We start from the raw sequence: 20,818 nt of genomic DNA, 5'->3' as shown, positions 1-20,818 counted from the left end.
TCTTTCTAGTTAGGAATGTAATGCCTTCTCAACTGCTGGTGTTTTCTTTCATTTAAGAAGAGCTATAATGGTACCTGCTTCTACTTCTCGTGTTTTTCCAGTGGCTGTGTAACAGTGATCTGTAGGCCCACTAACCCAAAATCTCTGTAGTTGCTTATCCCTCTTGCTACAAAAAGGTTTTCTTTTTCCACTTGGCTACAAATCTGGGTGTCAGCACAGTCAACAGTATTGAGTACTTCTGATTTAGTCAGTACTTCACATCTCTTAATGTTTGCCTCTGTTTTGCTAAGTCTTTCTGTGTTCTCTTGCAGCAATTAGAAAAGGAATCATTTTCCTTTCCTCAGCATTTTTTTCTAATGCATTTTATGGAGCTCTGTCTTGATGTCTGCTTTGTTTAGTCTTTTGGTTCTAGCTCCAGAGGCTTATTTGCACAGCCCTTTGGCTTTGCTGATAGAATTATTGGTGGTATTTCTTCTTAGTTACAGGTTATGTACAGAGTTTTATCTATTTTCATTCCAGCCCATTTCCACTGCTTCATCCTCAGGCATCCTACTGCCTCATCCAGGTCTTTCAGAAACTCTTCCAAATCCTTATTACTTCTTGCAAAACTGGGATATTACTGAAAATGCATGTAATTCTTGCACCATAGGGAACGTGATGCTTTACGAAAATAAATCATGAAATCAGTAATTGCACAAAATGGAGCTGTAGTTACTTAAGCTAGAGGAGAAAACAGCATGAAAATTGTATACATATGAATATTTTTCAGTGCTAAAAGAGAAAGAAGTATTCTGTCATGCAGTTGGTTTAATCTCAAAAGCTTCTCAGGTGTTTTGATCACTTTTTAGACAGAGTTAACAATCTAGTGTATAGGTAGATTTTGCTGCAAGTATCCATACGTAATCCATAACATCAGTTGCTATATTCTGAAGTCATCCTTGCAGAGCCTACCACCACAAAAGGGCAGGTGTAGCACCTAGGGACGACATGGTGGCGAGGTGATGTGTTAATGATTGGACCAAATACTCTCAGCAGTCCTTTCCAAGCTTAGTGATTCTGTTAATCTTCTCTTTTAAAAAAAAACAAAAGGAACTATTCCAGAGATGTCTTAGTAAGATACAACTTTTTTGATTGGTCGGGGTCTTATAAGCATAGCTTATTTCCTTTCTCGGAAACAATTGCCACTCTTCGTTCTCAATATCAATGTATTTCTCTTCCATAAATGCAGATTTTTCTAGATTTTTCTGCATTAACTTGCTGATTAATTGCAATTTAATTTGATCTTCTAAGCTCCAAGCAAGTCCCTCTCTTTTTTCTTTTTCTTTTTTTTTTTTTAAGGCAGTTAAGCATCTGTTTTGCAATCGTTGTTTGCTCTTTTCTTAGTTCTTGTTGATGGCTAGTTCTGGAGCACATGGCATAAAATAAGAGGACTGTGGACTTGTTGAGATGGGGCGTGGGATCATCTCATTGATGTTTTCAGCTGCCTGAAAGGAGATGTAGAGAAAACAGCAGATTTCATACAGAGGCAAACAGCGGTAGGGCAAGATGCAACAGACAAAAATTGTATTGTAACAAGAGAAATTCCAATTTGATTTCAAGAAAGCCTTTTCACAAGGAAGATGGTCAAACACTGGAACAAGTTACCCAGCCTAGTTGTGCACTCTACATCCCTGGAGATAACTCCAAAATAAACCAGAGAGAGCTCTAATCAGCATGATCTTGGCCCAGCTTTAACTGGGAGGTTAGACCAGATGGCATTCAGGGACCTCTGCCAATATACATTACTGTATGATTCCACTCAAGGCACTCACTGAATTGAACAATAATAGGCATTTTTCTCTGGTGTTTTTTTTTTTTTTGTTATTGCTTTTGTTAAATCTGTTAAATATAGAAGGACTATATCATTTGCCTTTTATGACTTGTATTATTTTCCTTTTCCCTCCAAATGGAATTCTTCTTTGAATGTCTTGGAAAGCTTTACTGTCTCTTGATGTTTTGCTTTACCAGTAACTACAGAATTTTTCATGATTGCATAATCACATTTTTAAATCTAAAACTTGAATTATCTTAAATGAATTTAAAAGTGGTCTTTATTTCTTCATTATCTGCTTATATCTCATCCTGAATCTTATTTGCTATTTGTTATTTTCTGTCTCCTGGATGATAACAATACCTTTCTCAATACTTCCTATGTTGTGTAATCTATTCTGATCTGTAGTCTATCTGGACATCTCTGGAATTATTTCTTATGGGGTTCTTGAAATACTAGATTTCTCAGCATGAAATTCCAGAATTCAGTGTATTGAATTGATAGGCATAAATTTATACAATCGTGACAGAATAATAAAAGAGAAAATATGTGCTTTAAGGACAGCTTCCTAAAAATGAAGTTTTGTTGTAACACGGATAAATTATTACACATAGATGTTATGATATCTATGCATGATTTTGTATTTCTTAGAAAATTTTCTCTATTCTACTCCTTAAAAGTAGGAAGATAAAACAGTTTAAGCCGAAATGATCATAATTACTAGAAAGATTTGTCTACCTTTAAACTTTGAATCTAGATTATAAAGCCCTTCTTATATAATGAGAATAAAGTTAAAGCTACTCTGAGAGATTTTTCTGTAGACATTTGCAGTCATTTGTCTGAGTTCTTTCAGATTTGCTGCTGTGTTCTGACATGTTTTCCTTTGCATGCACTGAATATGAAGTAAATACTATGGTGATAATGCTTTGTTCCTATAAGTTATGAAGGTTGCGAAGCAGAAAATGTCACGTGGAATAATACTACTCTGTAATTTTGTTACTTGTGTTATGATAATTTTCTGTATTGCTGTCTATAACATAAGAATAATGGAAATTGAGCTTTATTTCCATAGAGTTGTCACAGAAATAATAGATCAGAAACAAGAATAGTTGCAGAGTTTGTCTGTGTAACAGTTTTTATTATTAAAGCTATTAATAAAAAAGAAATGTACCCCTTTCTACTATCCATAGGATTCACTAGCTGAAGTTGAAGAGAAGTACAAGAAAGCTATGGTTTCCAATGCTCAACTAGACAATGAGAAAAACAACTTGGTGTACCAAGTGGATACTCTAAAGGATGTCATTGAGGAGAAAGAAGAGCAAATAGCGGAGTACCACAGGGAAAATGAAGAGAAGTCAAAGGTACTGATTTTTGAGGGCTTTTTTATCTTTCCCCTCCCCCCACTCTACAAAGATAGTTCATAGGAAGCTTCAACTTCTCAGTAAGAAGCAGTCAAAGACCTCTGGATTAACAGAAGAATCTATCCAAATATTAAGCAAAATATTCACTTGAACTGAATAGGATGAGTTTGGTCAAACTTTCTTGGAAACAGAAAATCTGTGGCAGTTTTTTTTCCATGCAATACATAGATAGACTAGGTATCATTGTTACTATGCATAAACCTTTATGGAGTCTTTTGTCTCCATTCCATATCTTATTAAATGAATTTTCTGTACAATAAATATCTGGGGAACTTACCTAAAATTTAATCTGTGGTTTTAAGTCTTTCTGTAGTTAGAATTTCTTAAGTTATTACAGGGGTTTCTCAGATATTGTCATGTTAAGATAGACTAGTAACTTGTTTAACTTAAACGTATTTAAAATGCATGTCCAACCACAAATAAATAAAAATCATGAATTCAATACAGGAATTGGAAAGACAGAAACACACGTGCAGTGTTCTACAGCACAAGCTGGATGAACTTAAGGAGGGCCTTCGACAAAGAGATGAATTGATAGAGGTATGTTGATGTGTGGTAATTATGCATGATAGAACTTGTACAAATAAAATCAGTGTAAGATTTGAACAGTCATCACACACAAAATTAGCTAAAATATTAACTCCCATTCTTATTAAAGAATTTATCTTGTTTTAGAGAATAGAATTTAAGTTAATCAGTCTGTTAGCTTCTAAAGTTAAGAATGTCCCTGAAAGATTTTCATGTGTGTTACATATTAGAAAATCCTTTGTTTGGTAACCATGATTCTCACATGAATGTGCCTTGTACCTTTACTTTCTTCTGAGAACAGAGATAACGCTTGTATGACCAAAATCTCATGGGTAGTATGAATTATTTTTCTTTGCTTTTTCCCAAAATTTGCATTTCTGCTCTTTCTGATTTTAGTGACCATCAGCCACTGAAGTTTTCAGGACTGAATGCTTGCTTGCTTTCCAGTCAAGTATAAATACAGCAACATTTGTCAGTGTTACTGGGTCATAACCGTGTTGCTGTTTTTTTTTCTTTTGTAGTGTAATGCTATATTCAAAATACATTGATTAAAATATCTGAAAGTAGTCAGCAAGCATACTTCACTTCCTGGATGCTTGATTCAAACATTTTTCTTTATGCTTTCAAGAGTGTTTTCTATTTGTTAAACCCTAGTAAAACCACTTGTCAAGAGAAGTGTGTAAAAAGCACTAAAGCAAGTGATTTTTGGCAGTTTAGCATAATTAGTTCCTAGAATAGCTATAATTCCATAGATATCATCATACTGTCCTTGTCGTCTAAATTTTCAGTATCAACTGATAATGAATCTTCTGCAGTAGTTTATCTTTTCCTAGTGTCATGTCCTGTGCATCTACTATATTTCTAAATTTCTTTGCTGAGCAGTATTGGATATTGCAACTTGTCCATGTACTGTGATACTTCTTACTGTTTCTGACTAATGTTGCAATGCTTTGAAGGCAGATTACAGGAAGAATGTATTATATATGTAATACTCAGCAGTTACTTCTAGATTTTTTTGTTGTTGTTAATGGTCAGCATCTTGCAAACACCAATTTAAATTTTAAATTTGTGTGATGAAAGCCCGCTTTAATTTTATTTAATGAAGTATTTATTTTGCCACCAGTGGTAGACAAATCTATTGAATACAAGTGCAGGCTAAAAATCTATTGAAGTTTCTTGCAGTATTACTATCTTACATAATCAAAGTTTGCTCTGTGGCAGTAACCTTCCAAATGTATTTATTTCATTATGTTTTCTCTCAGGTCTTACTCCATAAACAAGGTTGTTTCTAGATAACAGATTGTATATCTGGGGAGGGGTTGGGGGAAGCTAGCAGGTGGGGTAGAACATTCACTTCCTAACAGTACTTAAAGGTGTCTGGAAACTACCACATAATAATTGTTTGTCTGAAGAAGGCTGTCTCCAAACTGCAGTGGGAACTCTTCTTGAAGAACTAGCTAGCTGTACAAAATTCTGCCCTTGACATGAAATGGAATAAAATACGCTTCTTTTGCATGAATTCACATGAAAACTATAATGCTATGTTTAGTCACGCTATTTTTTCTTTAACCTCATGCTCATTTACTCTTTGGTTGGCTTTTACTGCTTTATTTCCTTTACCTTCAAATGTGAATTTTTGTTGTTTCTTTTTCCTCATTTCTTAATGGTCTTTCCTCTTTTATTCTTCCCTTATACTATTTACTACAGGAGAATCAACGCATGCAGCAGCATATAGATTCCATAACCAAAGAGGTGTTTGATCTCCAGGAGACAATTAATTGGAAAGATAAAAAAATAGGGGTAGGAAACAAATACGGGGGCAAAATTGTTCTTTTAATTTAAGTAGACTAATTCCCCTCCTCCTCCCAAGGAATGCTGTGTACTCCAAAGAAATGAAGGCCACTCCCAATTTAAATATTTAAAATGCTTTGCAGTCATCTTGTTTGAGAGAGAGAATTAGCTCCACTTTCTTTACTTGCATAATGGTGAATAATATTAATATATAAAAAATATGGAATTGACTATTATGCACAATTTTTTTTTCAGAACATTTTTAACCTGTAGTCAAAACTTGTAAAAGTAACTGTTTCCTTATCCTTGACAGATATAAAAATTGTTCCTTTACACTGATCCACAGATACATGGCACTGATAGAGTTTTACACAGAATTGAAAGAAGTTTTAACGCTTTTAGTGTTTATGAAGGTAAATTCAATTTTTCAAAACCTGAACGGGGGTCAAACTTTGCAAGTGATTTGGCTGCTACCTTTATTACTGTCTTAGCAGGTTGCCTAAGAATCAGTGGATTTTTAATTGGTTTGCTTTCCACTATTTGGAATAGTGGGAAAACCCAGGGAGCTGCAGGGTTCAAATGCAGAGAAGTCTCAGTGAATACTTGTTAAGTTTGTAGTTAGCATACCTACTGCTAAAATATGCATGCAGACTTGAGTTGAATTCTTCAGCCACACGTGCACATTTCTGTATTGTGCTCTTGATTCTTCTAGGTCTTTACTTTGGATACAGTACTGAACCAGGCTGATTGGTACCAACTCTTGGAACTGAGAGCTGAAGTTGAAGCATTGCCTGTATCAGCTCTTTTGAGGAGTATTTCTGGGGTTCCTGTGTAGCAGGAAAGGTGGTACAACAAGAGCAGAGTCATGTATTTGTTACACAGCTGATATAGTTTAGGAAGGGCTTGTCAGCTTTGCTTCTGGGCAGTCACAATGGAAAAGCTGCTTCAGAGCCAGGCTGACCCTAAAAAATAATTACATGGCCTGAACTTGTGGCTGTTCGGCTCTACAAGTAAATTGCCTAGCAGTAAGAGGGAGTTAACTGTGGGTAGTTTTCAGAAGGGAAGTGTCTTTTAGTAACTTCAGGGTTGTTTCTATCAAACTAATTTTACACCAGGATTTTGACTTATTCACATTTCTTTGAATATTAATGTATTTGCTGAAGCTCAAGTCAGTGTGAAAAATGAAATGTTATCTTTAGCTTGCAGCACCCAGATATATTAAAAAAAAAAAAAAAAAAAAACCCTCTTCCTTCATGTCATTTTTATCGTTTCATTCCTTCGAACCATACTGCAACATTCTCCTCCATCAGAAAAATAGTATTTCAACTTCCATAGTCGTTTTTTTTTTTCCTGGAGATCCTCCAGAAATCTTATTTTAATTCTGTATTAACTGGTCATATTTCTTCCATATTTACTCTTCATCACTTCTGTGTACCAGACTGTGTCAATTTGTTTTTTTCCTTCAAATACCTCACCACAGTTAATGCAGAAGCTATTATAAATCTAATGTTCAAAGAACTAAAATTACCTTGACAATTATTTTTTCCTTTAGTTACTGCAGATAGTCACAAAGTCAAAAGCTAAAAAAATTTTCCTCGCAGTTTGTTCTCATCTCAAACTTAATCTCCTACTTCTTGAAATGTAATAGTGCCACTGTCTTTTTCTCATGTTACCTAAAATGTTCAGGTATTTTTCTTAGCTCTCAGTTTTTTTCTTTCTCCTCAGTACTGAGTCATCTTGCTAATTTTACTCTATTCCAGCTTCTGAATTTCTGAAACTTTGCAAAGAAAGTAGTTTCACTTAGGATTATAACCTATAAAATGTTTGCAAGACTGGCACCTCAGAGGCAGGAAGAAAGGCAAGCGGAACAAAGATAGCATGACTTGTTTTACCCATGTCTCCTTATATAATCCTGTTTCTACAAAGCAATCAAAATTTGTAGTTGTGCCTTGTTATAATATGGTCAATTTGAGAATATTGAACAAAACTTTTAGATTAGGTTATTACTGAAAGGTACAGCTGTTTTAATCTAGTATGTGTGTGACCAATTTGAAATCAGCAGTGGTGTGTCTGAGTTTGGGATAGATTTCATGAAAGTTTTTGCAATATTTAATAAGTAGCACCCTAAACAAATATGCTCTTTAATCACGTTGGTATGTTAAAACATGCTTGTAGTGTTCAATTGTTCTGAATTTGTTGTTGTTATTACTAATTTAATTTTCCCAAGAGAAGAATTGCAATAGTACAAGATCTAGTGTAAAATCCATGTCGTATCATAACCCTCAAGCATACAAAAACCAGCAGTTTTACTAAGATTTTTCAGTTTTGAGAAGTTATCATCATTATCATCAATCTCTCCATAGATAGAGGTACATGGTTATAACAATTTCCTGCTTCCCAGCACTTTTATGTTTTGGAAGAAGATAAAAAGGGTGTTCTAATAAGGCCAGCAGCATCACAGGGCACTGCCAAGGACACAGGTTCCGCATCTACAGTGTGACTTTAGGCCTCTGTGATCACCCTTCCATATGAGTGAACATAGAACACTCACCCCCATGCCACCCCTGTATGCTTCAAAAATGGCAGTCATCTTTAAGTGGAACACAAAACACTGTACTGATTAAGGATCTTCACACTGATGTTGTTACAAAGATATGGTATGGGTCTGGAAATGAAAGGACATCTTATAAATTCTACATTTTAATTGTTTCGTACTGATTATTAAAGTTCAGCATACTGCAATCACGTGGAGCAATTACAAGCAATACAGTGGTATTCACCTTCATTTCTTTCTTGTTATCATTCCTTCCTAAAAGCATGATGCAAAGTGTAGCTAAATAACTTTCTTAGGAAAACTTGTGCATGTTTTTGCAGTTGCTCTGTAGTCAGGATTATTTGTAATGCATGTGATATTGAGCTTGAATGGAATACTGGGATCCTGCCCAGTCAAGGGAAAATGTCTGATTAACTGCCAAGTAACAGAGCTGCTGTTTAGTTAGGTAGGCAAACCCATCTATGTCCATATGTTGTGCTTTTAGCTGTGATCCTTTCTCGTGCTGGAACAGTACTGCTAGTGCTTGTTTCTGTTTTTCTGTGAAAGTGATTACTTTGCTTATAGTAAAAAGTGCTCAGTACAAATAGCCTAGACTTCTAAGTGAATGACAGATTTAATATGTGCAGTGGTTCAATGAGGTAAGATTTCTACTAGAAGTTAGAGAAATTATCTCAATGAGTGTTATGCTTTAAGATCTTTTGACAATTGAGTTCCAGCAAATTTTATATCTGGCTATGTTAAGAAGAATGACTTGCTCTTCTGGTGCTTTGTTTAGATTATCAAAATCTATCAAAACCAGAATATTTAAAAAAATTCTATAATAGAAGTTAACTAAGACCCCTCTGGGACAAAATTTGTCATGAGAAATACGGCAATGAGGCTACATGTTTGACTTGCAAAATGTAGTTGTTAGATGTTAGATATAGATACATTTTACATACATAAAATACCCCTTTTAATTTCTTTTATTAAGCTTTTTGTATTTATTTTTAGAAAATCTTTCTGCTATCTGTCATCTCTTTCTCTATGCCATTCTTTTTCTTGCTATCTGCCTGAACCCAGGCCCTAGAAAGACAGAAAGATTACTTTGACTGCATTAAGAATGAGCGAGATGAGCTCAGAGAGGAGTTGGCTGACCTGAAGGAAACAATGAAGAGAGGAGAGGTATGTTGGTAGTAGCTGCTTTACAGTATCAGAAACCCAGCAATGGGGCATGAAATCAAGGTCAATGAAAAGGAGGAAGAATGGTTCCTATTCTTGTACAGTCTCAATACATGACCTTGGTAGGTCGGATGGAGCATTTCATTGTAACTGTTTCAATCCCTTCAAGAAGGCTTTTCAAAAAATTCTCTGTACCGTTGCATTTTAGCAGTGGTCTCCTATGAGTACCAATTTCTTTTTCATACTTTCAGAAACATGGACTAGTGATAATCCCAGATGGCACACCAAATGGTGATATAAACCATGAATCAGCAGTTGGTGCAATAACAGTTGTATCACAGGAAGCTGCTCAGGTCTTGGAATCTGCAGGAGAAGGACCGCTAGGTAAAAATAGCCAAAAATAAGTAGAGTTTATGATGTCTGCTTGCTTTCTGTTCATAATCCATGAGTTTTAAAAACAATCAAATGGAGATAAAGATAACATATGCTTTTTTTCTTTTTCCTAGACCTTTATTTTAGTTTTTAGTTAATCTGTGTGTAGTCAATACCCTGTGAAACTGTTAGTTAACATGCAGATAAATTTCTCTGTACACTTGCATTATATTTGCACATGATGTATAATAATTAGCATTGTTTAGATGAGGACTGGGCTTGATACATATTTGTATTGTGAAATACACACCTTTATGCTTATATTTTCCTTGTAAACTACTATAATCATTACATTTCATTATCTGACAGGGTATTTTGTAACTATTACTGATCTCCTAACTGATTTGAGATTTTGAAATACTCCTCTGGGACCTTTTCCAAATACTTTTCTGTATTTGAGAACAGAAACTATATAACTTCCTATAAATGCATGCTTTCCACAAGCCTAGTGCTGTACCTGAAGAGGTAGCAATCTTTAAGAATAAGGCAAGAAGAGTATGCAACTAGGAAAAGAACATGTTGGCTGCCTCTATATATTGAAACAAAATTATAAAACTATGTTTTATTATTTAAAACTGGTCTTCACTTGACTACTTGGTTGTTATTTTACTTTGAAGAATTACTAAAATCAGAGCTCTTTGTTCCAGAGCTGTTATACTAATATACTAAACAGTTAAGTATTTTTTCATTTTACTGCTATTAACTGAAAAGCATTATGTTATTGCTAGGGAGATATCATGGTTTTGTTCTCCCAATGCTATTAGCTTTGTTTGAAGAATGTTTTACTTAGAAAACAAAAATTACAAGAAATAGTTCCTTACTTAAAGATTCATGTTTTCTAACAGAACTCTCTTGTTTTAGATGTTCGGCTACGCAAATTAGCTGGAGAAAAGGAAGAATTACTGTCCCAGGTAAAACAACCTGTTATTTTCAGAAACGTAACTTTTGTGTATCCTTTACAGGATACACAAAAAGTAGCAGTAAACAAATGCAGGCACCTTTCGATTAGTCACCAATACCTGAGTGCTCAAACGAAATAAGACTGAATGTTTGACTTGTAAACTGTCTGAGTGCCAGGAATTATCAGCTCCTCTCACTCTGTTTCTGGCACTACAGAAAGGAAAAAAAAAAAAAAAAAAAGGTTGTTCAGTACACATAGATTTCCTTTTGGTATTATCCAGGAATACTGAATTCAGTAAAATATAGCTCTTGGAAGCTCTAGCATCTTTCTGCCAAACTGCTGAGTGGTAATAGTGTACTATTTCTTTAATCACTTCAGTTACTTAAACAGAAAGTTACTAGTACCAAGGTAGCTGTGTTTTAATGTAGTTTCAATATTGAGGAGAAAGCTCAAGAAAACATATGTCCAGTGAGTATTCATTAAGAATACTAGTTTCTCTGTAGTTGAATATATCATCAATATAAAAAATATAAAATGATGTTGCCAACATCTATTTTTGCTAAGAATGTACCTACATCTTATATGCATAAAAATATGTATAACTACAGCCATATAAGTGTAAAAATCAATTAAAGGATTTGGTTTATGTCAGGAATGCGGATTTTGCAACTCCCATTGCAAAGGTGGCATGCTGAGTGTCCTCACCTAGCAACAGTGGGGAAATGGTTTCATAGGCAGATGTCTGGGAATGGACGTCCTTCCTACCTCTCCTGCATGGCTCAGCTATTCCCACTTGCAGAATTGTCTCAGCAAGTGGCATCTTAGTACTACTTGGCCTCACTGAATGTTTAGATGTACTACTACTGAATTTCTGTGTTTTTCACAAAGTGAAACTTTGTGTTTCAGGTTAGAAAACTGAAGATGCAATTGGAAGAAGAGAGGCAGAAATACTCTAAAAGTGATGGCATGAATCCAGATATAGTAGGCTTAGAGAATGGTTCTGATTTGCAACTAATTGAAATGCAGAGTAAGTATATGGTTACTGTTCAAAAGTATTCTTACTGGGGAGATGAAGCTGACTACCTTTTCCTGCATTATTATACAGTGGTAGTATTGTAAACAGATGTTATTAAGTATTTTTTTCCTTGCTATGAATCCTTGCAGGAAATTTCTCACTGTATAATAACTTAAATATGTATTGTGGTTAGTTGGTTCTCAGTTAACAGTTTTGCCTAGAATGGGCGCTGATACTTGAACAAATGTGTTTTTTAGCTTTTAGAATTTCAGCTGAATTGCTTTTATTAAGATGTTTTGATTATTTTATTTGACACAGAAACTTATCTAAAAGATTTAACCATTCCCTAAAGCAAAATATGAGAAATTACTAAAATATAGCTCAAAATTCAGCAGTGCTTCTTAGCAGCATTACACTTGGAACTTTCCGTTCCAAGCAAGTTATTTCTTCAGCTGAATATTTTACTTGTTTAACAGATTGTCATATACCTCAGTATACATAAAATGGGCTTTTTAGTGAATCTGATTTAAAAGAAGTACTGATACTACAGAGAACGACCCTGAGAAATGTATTCATGTCAATTTTTGTCTAGGAGATGCCAACAGACAAATTAGTGAATACAAGTTTAGACTTTCAAAAGCTGAACAAGACATAACCACCTTGGAACAAAATGTAAGTGCATCTTTCTTCAAATTTATTTATATCATTACGCTTTTTCTGCAAACTTTTACAATACTTTTTCTCAAGAAAACTTATGAAAACCTATAATTTGATTTACTACTTTTTCTTTAGATTGCACAGAACAGTGTTACATTTGTACTTTCTTCCTATTTGCTGCAAGTAAATAGCTGTGCATAGTCTAAACATAAAAGAAAATAGAGTTAATTTGCACATTAATGTACAGCAGAATGTAAAGAGGGACTGAAGCTAGCCTTTTTAAGAAAATTCATTTATGTTAGCTTAATTGTATGAAGGTTGTATTTGACTGTGGAACACACTCTTAGAAATTCAGGAATTTTAGGGTATTAGCAAAGGGTGAGTAACATGGTGGTAAAATGCAGCATCTCTGCAGATCACTTGAAAATCATTTAAAGGATTATAGTGTGAATCAAATTTTCACGATTGCACTCTCGTATAGCAGTGGATGATTACCCCGTCCTATGGATTTGTGGGTAGCAAGGAGCTGAAAAGAAAACAGTCTAGCAAGTGAACTTCAAAATGTGACAAAATCCTGGTTTGGACCCATACAAGTCCATACTTTCCTGTTGAAATCTGTACTTTGGCTTAAGATGTCTTGCATCATGTTATGACTCTTTCTTCATTTTACTTTCATGTGGTCTCTGCTTTTTAGCTTTCCAGGGTTTGTATTAATCCCTGTATATTCCCCAATTCTTTGTTTTACAGATTCCTCTCTCTGCTTAGTTCAGTGTCTTTTCATATCATCTGAAGTATTTCCATACTATGTTCCATTCTCTACTGCTTTCTGCATCCTTTGCCAGAAGACCAGCAGAGAAGGTTATTGGAAGTTCTGCACACCATTTAGCTTTTAGCTTTTTTTTTTTTTTTCAGTGATAATAATGGATTTTTTTTATTTTTGTTTTAAACACTTTGAAATAATGGCTGTTGCTAAATACATTTAAACCTCTCTTTCTATACAGAGATAGAGATAATTCGCAGGATGCCTTGTTAGTGTTGTTTTGGAAATGGAAGAACTGGTGGTGGTAGGTGAGCTCAGAATGGAACACATTGGGTAATCGTTCCTCTGGTCTTGTGTTTGGGTTTGCAGGTTGGACGGCTGGAGGGACAGGTTGCAAGATATAAAAATGCAGCAGAAAATGCAGAAAAAGTGGAAGATGAACTCAAAGCTGAAAAGAGGAAGCTTCAGCGAGAGGTAATTAACTTGATTCACTTGTCTTGAACTTCATTGTCTTTTATGTCCAAGCTCTCTCTTTTCAGTCATCTTCTGTTACAGCTTTCAAGTGTTATCAGAAGGCCTCTGACTCTCAGTGCTGCATTCAGAGGACGACTGTAGCACATGAAAGTAGTACTAAATACCATTCAATGCAGTATTATCCTTGAAAGAGAGAATCTGAAGTTATATTTTCTTCTAAATGTGTAACTTGTACTAATCCCTCCATAAATAATACTGAAGAGCCAAGCTTCCCATAATTGAGTACCATCCTAGGAAATTTCCATCACACGCTTCACAAAGAACTGGAAAGAACATGTTTGCCTTGGAGCTACTGCATGACTTGTGTTGCCTGCTACCCATGTCCCCATCAGCTAATGACAGTGGTTGAAAGGACCTTATCTTTCAATAGCATGTAATGGGGAGCTGTTTGGTGATGACAGTGTTTCATATTCAAATCGCTTACCCATTATTATGTTAATATTTGAATTCCCGTTCATCTGGCTGCAGTGATGACATGGCTACTCTTCACGTATCAGTCTTAACTCACGCAGTACTTTTGTAAAGAATTTAATAGCTGTATTTCTGATTTTTATTATCACTGTCAAGGCTTAAAAACAGCAAAAAGTCCAATTAAATTTGGTGGTGATAACTTTTGCTTTCATTTTATAGTTAAGAACAGCACTGGATAAGATAGAAGAGATGGAGATGACCAATAGCCACTTAATGAAAAGGCTGGAGAAGATGAAGGCAAATAGGACTGCGCTTCTATCTCAACAGTGAAGTGGAAATTGAAAATACAATGCACTGCTCCTTGAATAACTAGCCCCTAGCTCATTTTTAAATACAGACTTTCATTGGCACACACTATGTGAACACAGAGTTGTTCAGTGGTGTTTTAGTTTCATAGTTAAATGACATACTTCTTTTTGTAACTTATGAGAAAATGAAATGTAGTTTGAATTCCCTTGTGAGTAACAGCAATTTTTCTGTAGCGTTTGATTCTAGAGTCAGAGCTGGAGCACAATGCTGTATGTTCAACCTGGTGATAGAGAACATTTTCACAACTGTGGAATCAAGTTTACTCACGATCTCTTCTGGCTGCTTTAATGATGCTTGATGCTCAGAGACAACTGCATGAATTCAAGAAGACACTGTATTATAAACTTAACATACGTTTGCTCAAGACATCACACAGCACAAGTGCCTTTTATCTGGTGCAATTTAGACTTCATTGTTGAAATAACCCTTGAAATCAGATAACATTTTATTTTAAGATACATTTGGGGTGTTCACTGAACTTTATACATTTTGAAAATGCATTTTTGTAAAATATTTAAATTTATAAGAAAATAAATAGGGACTGTATATAAAAATCTGCTTTTTTTTTTTTTTTGCATGGGCACATCTGAGTGCTAGATAATTTTGTCAAATACTAGCCCTTGATGCTCTTAGTTTAAGAGTTCAGATTTTCAGACTTTCGTTGTGTACCATCAATTTGTCATCTGCTGCTGAAGTGTGAACTGAAATTTTAGGGTGGGAGGAAGGGTTGGGAAATGTGGCTAAGGAGTTAATTAAATGGACACTTTACTGACCAAAAGCAGATGCTTTGTGTTTTCTTTGAAATGCTGAGGTTACAACAGAATAAAGAAAGTCTTCACAGAACAGTGAATTTTGATCTTCATAAAAAAGTTTTATTATTTTTTAATCTAAAAGTTTTGAAGTAGTGAGTTTGTTTCATTTTTTTTTTTTTCCTAGGCAGGTCTGCTACTTCATGATAATACTGTCACCAAGTCAGTACAAGTTTTTTTTGGAACTGTTTTGTCTGTAGCTTATTCTCTGTGGACAGGGAAAGCTATTAAGGACTTCACTCTTTTCAAGCTGACATAACGGGTGTGTTAATAAATACCACCAGCAGTGGGAGCTCTTAACTGCCTGACACAGTGTCAGCCTCTGTTTGAGACTAGCAAGGCCAAACATTTGACTTGAGAGGAGTCGTTCTTTTGGACTCATATCAGATACTTTCCTGTTGCAAATGGTTACCTGTCAGTATTTCTCAAACCAAAATATATTTCAGGATGTTTACAATCCAGAGCATTTGTGCTTCTGTCTTTATGGGAGCTTATTTTCAAAGGAACTGCCATCTTTACATGGGAAAAGTGAGTGTACTTTGTTTTTCCTTGGATGTTTTTATATCTCTTGGACATTAAAAATGCTTTCTGTGTTGAGAAGCATCCCTTAGGTAGCAGATCTTCCTAGACCTGCTCATTTATAGGAGCCTATTGTAGTTCGGTGATCATATAAATCATGCTCTTTGCTGTTAACTCTGCTTTCATATTGTGTACTTTCTATTAGTCTTGTTCTTATAGTATGTATTCTGGAGATTGAGATACTTCAGGGGTTCTGAGTGTGTTCACATGTATAAATCTCACAATTTCAGGGGTTGGAAGGGACCTACTGTGTGCTGGTGAGGCCTCACCTGGAGTACTGCATCCAGATGTGGAGTTCTCAGTACAGGAGAGACATGGACCTGTTGGAGCACAGCCAGAGGGTGGCCATTAAAATGATCTAAAGGAAGGAACACCTTTTGTATGAGTACAGGCTGAGAGAATGGGGCTTTGGGGATACCTGAGAGCAGCCTTTCTGTATCTAAAGGCATTTATTCTCCCTGAGATGGCAGGGTAGGTACCAGGGCCCTGCCCCGTGCTGTCAGCATCCGAGCCAACAACAGAGTTCTAAGTCTAGCTTTACAGAAATGAAAGTGCAAAGTGAGAGAAGCCTATGATGCCTATTGCTGTTTAAGGAGGAAGAGTCAATTTCTAAAGCTCCAGATTCTTTATTTACAAACAGTACTTCAATCAGAGCAAGTACAAGCATGTGCTGAGTTATTTTGAACACTGTCATTGTCTTGAAATAATGGTGAAAATTGGGATTTGTTTCAGACACAAGGGATTAGTATGATTTGTAACAACGTCCAGCTATTACTTGGGGTGTTCCCCACTTTGCCTATGGGAGCAACACTTTCTGGGCTCAGTGGAACCATTCCAAGGACTTTGTAGATGTAGTTTTGGTGCAAATGGTTCGGGAACTGACTGCCCTTGTGCAGATTGCATGTTTGGTATTAGGTAGATCTAGGGAAGTGTGAATCCAAAGTAATTCAGGCTTAGCACTGTTAAAGCTCTTCTGTACCAGAATAATGCATTGCTTTGACAAGCATGGAAGTGATCAGCTGTTGAAGCATTTGCTAAACCACTGTGACTTTGTTATGGAGTATCTTCAGAACTTTCCATTTTTAAAGGAGGAGAACAGTGCATATTGTCTAAGCTTGAAAGTGGCACATTCAGTACACATTCAGTACACTTACTTAAAATAGGCAACGCTTGTGAGCTCTGAATCCAAGCAGGTACATCTTGCCAGTTGCAAGGCGATTATAGCATCCCAACTGGCTTTGGAGCCATTCTGTCTGTACTTTAGTAATACATCCTGATACCAGTCACAGTTGTTACACACTGATCTCTGAGCTGTTTCTAACAGGGGCATCTTGAATTTTGTCATTGTAACTGTCTCCAGCTAGCCTCTGGTGTGTTCTTATTGAATAGACCTTTGATTTAACACCTCACAGTTCTCCCACAAAGCCATGCTGTCACAAGGCTGCTTGTTTTTTTCCAGTCTGATGCCTCCTACAACTTACCTGTGTAGCATCTGAAAGCACCAGACACCAAGAATGAAATGTAAGTTTTAATCTTCATGGGAGCAGTTCATGAATTTTAATTATAAAATGTCGAGTGATGGGTTTTGTGGACCGTGCTACTCTCTGTAGAGTTAAGGTTACCTCTGGGCTGCAATGGAAACAAAACTATGTATGTATGTGTATTCAATTTCACGCTGCGTGATCCTGTATACAATAGTCTTTTCTCTCCTGAGAGCCTTAAAGGCACATATCAGTGAAAAGGATGACACGAGGTGCATCAGAAAGTGCATCAAATCCTCATCCTGTTGAAGGATACGCATTAGATTTATCTAATATGCCAAAGTCTAATATAACAAAGAAATTATCAAAGATATTTGGGGTTGTTATGTCCTGCATACTCCAGCTCAATGTAGCATTAAGCATCTGGATGGACACTTTTGTCTTCATTTGCTTGCTGCAAAACTTCAATTTGCAGGCAAAAAGCTTGTTAGGCCCCCAGGCGCGGTGAGTTTTACTTGTATTGGTTTAGGACCTGATAAAAGATCCACGAAATTATTTTTTGGAAGTTGTTTGTGAACGCTAAGTTTTGAGAAGCAAAAATGGGTTTGTGGCCATAAGTCAGGCACTGCAAGGAAGCCTCCCCTGTTATTCAAACTCATCTCAATTATGACTCTACTGCACTGGGACATTTGTAAAACTTATTCTCAGTGTAGTTTGTGAACAGTCACTGTGAAAGTCTGTTGTGAATGATTTTAAACAAGCAGTAGGACAGCTGTGTAAAAATGAGCTAATACCACATTGAAACAAAAAGCAGGAAGAATAGGCAGAAGTAGAATGGAAAGCACCTCCCTGTGCCGGGTAATTAAAGCATGAACAAGATCAAATGAGATAATCATTTACTTTTTCTTATTTTGAATGCAAGATGCATGGCAGGAGGTGCAGTGGGGAGGCAGTTCATTCCTGGTGCAGAAGGCACTGTCTTTGAACAAGCCATGCTTGCCTGAATGCTGCACGTGCTGAAGCCTTTGCCCAAAGCCTTCTTTGGACCCATCTGGTGGGTGGCAGTGGGATGCCTCTGTAAGGGGCTGCTCCTCTGCACCTCGAGCACATTTCTTGTCCTGGAATGGAGCAACACCTCCAAAAAGTGGGCAGAGCTGACCTTGTACTGCAGACAATAAAGGGCTCTGTACTGATGGGTCTTTTCTAGTTTTATCTAATGGAGGGCCACGAGCTTTCAGTGTCTGGCTGTGGTGGGGACACTTAAATATGGACTAAGCTTCTTAAAAAGAGCTGATACTAGAAGAGATTTAGGTAGTGACCGGTTTCTCCCTCTTGTTGCTGTCTGCTTTAGTCCTTTACCTTGGCCAAGGGTCACAGACGCTCTGTTTACACTCTGCTTTGTGTTCCTCTTTTCTCCAATGCTTTTGTCAAGCTTGGGAAGAGAAGGAAGACCTGAACCTGCAAGAGCTGCTTGATGGAGGGCAGAGGGAAAATCTGTGTAAGACTATTGTTTCAGGCTGCCTTCCACAGGTGTTCTGTTGGCTGGCTTGGAGGCATTGTTCTTGACTGTCCTGTCCACAAAGTGCTGGGAAACTCCTGCTAAATGGTGAGTTTTTCTCCAAGGAAGGCACTAAAATTCCCATAAAGCACTAAATTCCCTTCTAGGGGATTTGGGAAAACTTTTCAAGCTCAGGTGCTTAAAACAGTAGTTAGCTAAGGTTGCTCCTGTGGGTAGAGTTGTTCTTACACCCAGTGAAGAACAGGAGGAACTGTTGATACTTAGTTTCCTCTACAAAAGGAGGAGAAGAAAATATATTCTACAGCCACATTCAGAGCAAGCTGACCTATCAGTGGCTCCAGGATGGTGAGCATTGGAAGATGTCCTGGCTTCTTTTCACAGAGGGCCCTATGCTTACAGCCCGCTGCTGCCAAAGCCTTGATGTCTGCAGCCAGACATCTCGACTGTCTCAAGGTTTGCTGCCTGGCTGTCAGCAGAGGGCACTCAGTCTCTGGTTGAGCAACGGGGAGAAAGCTGTAGCAAAGCACAGATCTCAGGAACGAGCAGCTGGCCTTCCCACTTCAGCCTTTGGTAGACACGCGGTTTGAAAAGCTGTTAGTGAGGTGTTGTAATGGTTGGTAGCAGAAATGAGTGGTGTGAACGCAGTGGGAAACAATGTGTGCAAGCACTGCTGAACGAAAGGTTAAAATGACCTGTATTGGTGACAGACTGTCCTCAGCAATGAGAACTGAGAGCACAGCACTCTGGAAGGCCAGTCTGAATGAAGGAAATGGGACAAGCAAGTGTTGTTCATTAAATTCAGTCTGGAGTCAATGTAGTGCCCCTCAGAAAAGAAATCTCCCCCATCTTTTCCTGTACATCTCACATTCTGCTGCACAGGAGTTGCTTCTTTCCCATGTGTGTTTGTAGCAGAACACGATGCCCTGCAGCCATGGGAACTCCTTTCCCTGCGGGGCAGACAGAAGGAGAAGCTGGGCTCCTGCTGCTGGCTGTGACAACTGAGAGACATGGCATCTTCCAAACAGCAGCAGCTGAGGGTGCTGCATTCTTCTCTGGTCCTGTCCTAGCTTGAAACTGGTTATATACCATCAAGTTCCCCTCCTTTGGGTGAGAGAGACTGGTAGATGGCACTGTGCTCTCTCATCTTTGAAGTGACCAAGCACTGAAGGTAGTTTTTGCTATCTTGCATTGTGAAGGTAGAAATTTTGTTTTATATTTTTTCCCAGCTTAATTGCTGCCTGACAAGCTGCTAAGTGATGACACTTTCTCGTGCCTTAGGATGTTCAGCCCAACGAGAAGCTGCTTCTTTTGCTGCAGCTTGGAAGGAACTTCTTACCTGCCTTCTGAAACTTGGCAGCCCCTTGCTTTCTGTCCTGGTGTTTCAGAGTGATTACTGGAATACGCTCAAAGACCCTTGGCTGAAGAAGGGATTTTTGTTCCTGCCAAGCCTTTTTTTCCTTAGCTCCCAGACAGCACCTTCAGCCAGTGCCCTGCACTTCAGCTTGTCTGTGATGGTGAGCAGATCTGTTCTGTATCTACTAGCAGTGCAAAAGCTTTCTAAAGAAGAGTTAGGAGTTGATAATGTTGGGAGAAACCTTGCAGTGCTTTGACATGGGATGACAGCTCCGTGTGTGGGTGAGAAAGCAGGACAGCAGAGAGCATCGTGCTGTGCTGTGCTGTACTGCAAATGGAGATGCTCAGGAGGAGAAAACTTGGACTACAGAAATACAGGTCATCAGTGATGCATCCTGATCACCTGGTTGTAAAGCCAACTCAGTCTTTCCTATACAGAGATTTTTAAAACCTTATGTGCTGATGTGAGCCCTGGGAGCAAAGTGAGTTAGAAATGCTCTTATGATTCAAATAGAAAACGTGTTCTAGTTAAATGCAAGAGAGGCTCTGTGATCTGCTTTGCTGGCCAGTGGATTGAGGAATGCTGGTGGAAACAGGGAGCTCACACTAAAAATGTGGGTTTAAACTGTTCACTCTGAAAACATGCTCCTTTTTGTTTCCTCTGCTTGTGACCATATTTGAAAACAGCAATGGCTGGTGTTTCTGACTCCCCATCTTTCTACCCCTTCCCTTC

At 37.3% G+C, this 20,818-nt stretch overlaps 1 protein-coding gene across 8 annotated transcripts in view; it reads left to right on the top strand.

Annotated features, from left to right (window-relative positions):
• Positions 1-15,216, top strand: part of LRRFIP2 (LRR binding FLII interacting protein 2) — a 50,618-nt gene extending 35,402 nt beyond the window's left edge. The window contains exons 18-27 of one of the 8 annotated variants that reach the window (XM_090142242.1): positions 3,001-3,171; positions 3,679-3,771; positions 5,467-5,559; positions 9,167-9,268; positions 9,517-9,649; positions 10,559-10,608; positions 11,505-11,625; positions 12,206-12,285; positions 13,400-13,504; positions 14,195-15,216. In XM_090142242.1, coding sequence (XP_089998368.1) covers positions 3,001-3,171; positions 3,679-3,771; positions 5,467-5,559; positions 9,167-9,268; positions 9,517-9,649; positions 10,559-10,608; positions 11,505-11,625; positions 12,206-12,285; positions 13,400-13,504; positions 14,195-14,305 — 1,059 coding nt within the window. In that variant the 3' untranslated portion in view covers positions 14,306-15,216. The remainder of the gene's footprint in view (positions 1-3,000; positions 3,172-3,678; positions 3,772-5,466; positions 5,560-9,166; positions 9,269-9,516; positions 9,650-10,558; positions 10,609-11,504; positions 11,626-12,205; positions 12,286-13,399; positions 13,505-14,194) is intronic. The other 7 variants (XM_090142240.1, XM_031608396.2, XM_090142241.1 and 4 more) reach the window with 7 other exon arrangements.
• Positions 15,217-20,818: the final 5,602 nt, after the last annotated feature.

Source organism: Phasianus colchicus, chromosome 6, assembly GCF_987193195.1.
Source record: "Phasianus colchicus chromosome 6, bPhaCol1.hap1.1, whole genome shotgun sequence".
In the NCBI taxonomy this organism is placed as follows: Eukaryota; Metazoa; Chordata; class Aves; order Galliformes; family Phasianidae; genus Phasianus; species Phasianus colchicus.
Note: the sequence above shows the minus strand (reverse complement) of the source record. Positions and strands in the feature narration are given on the sequence as shown.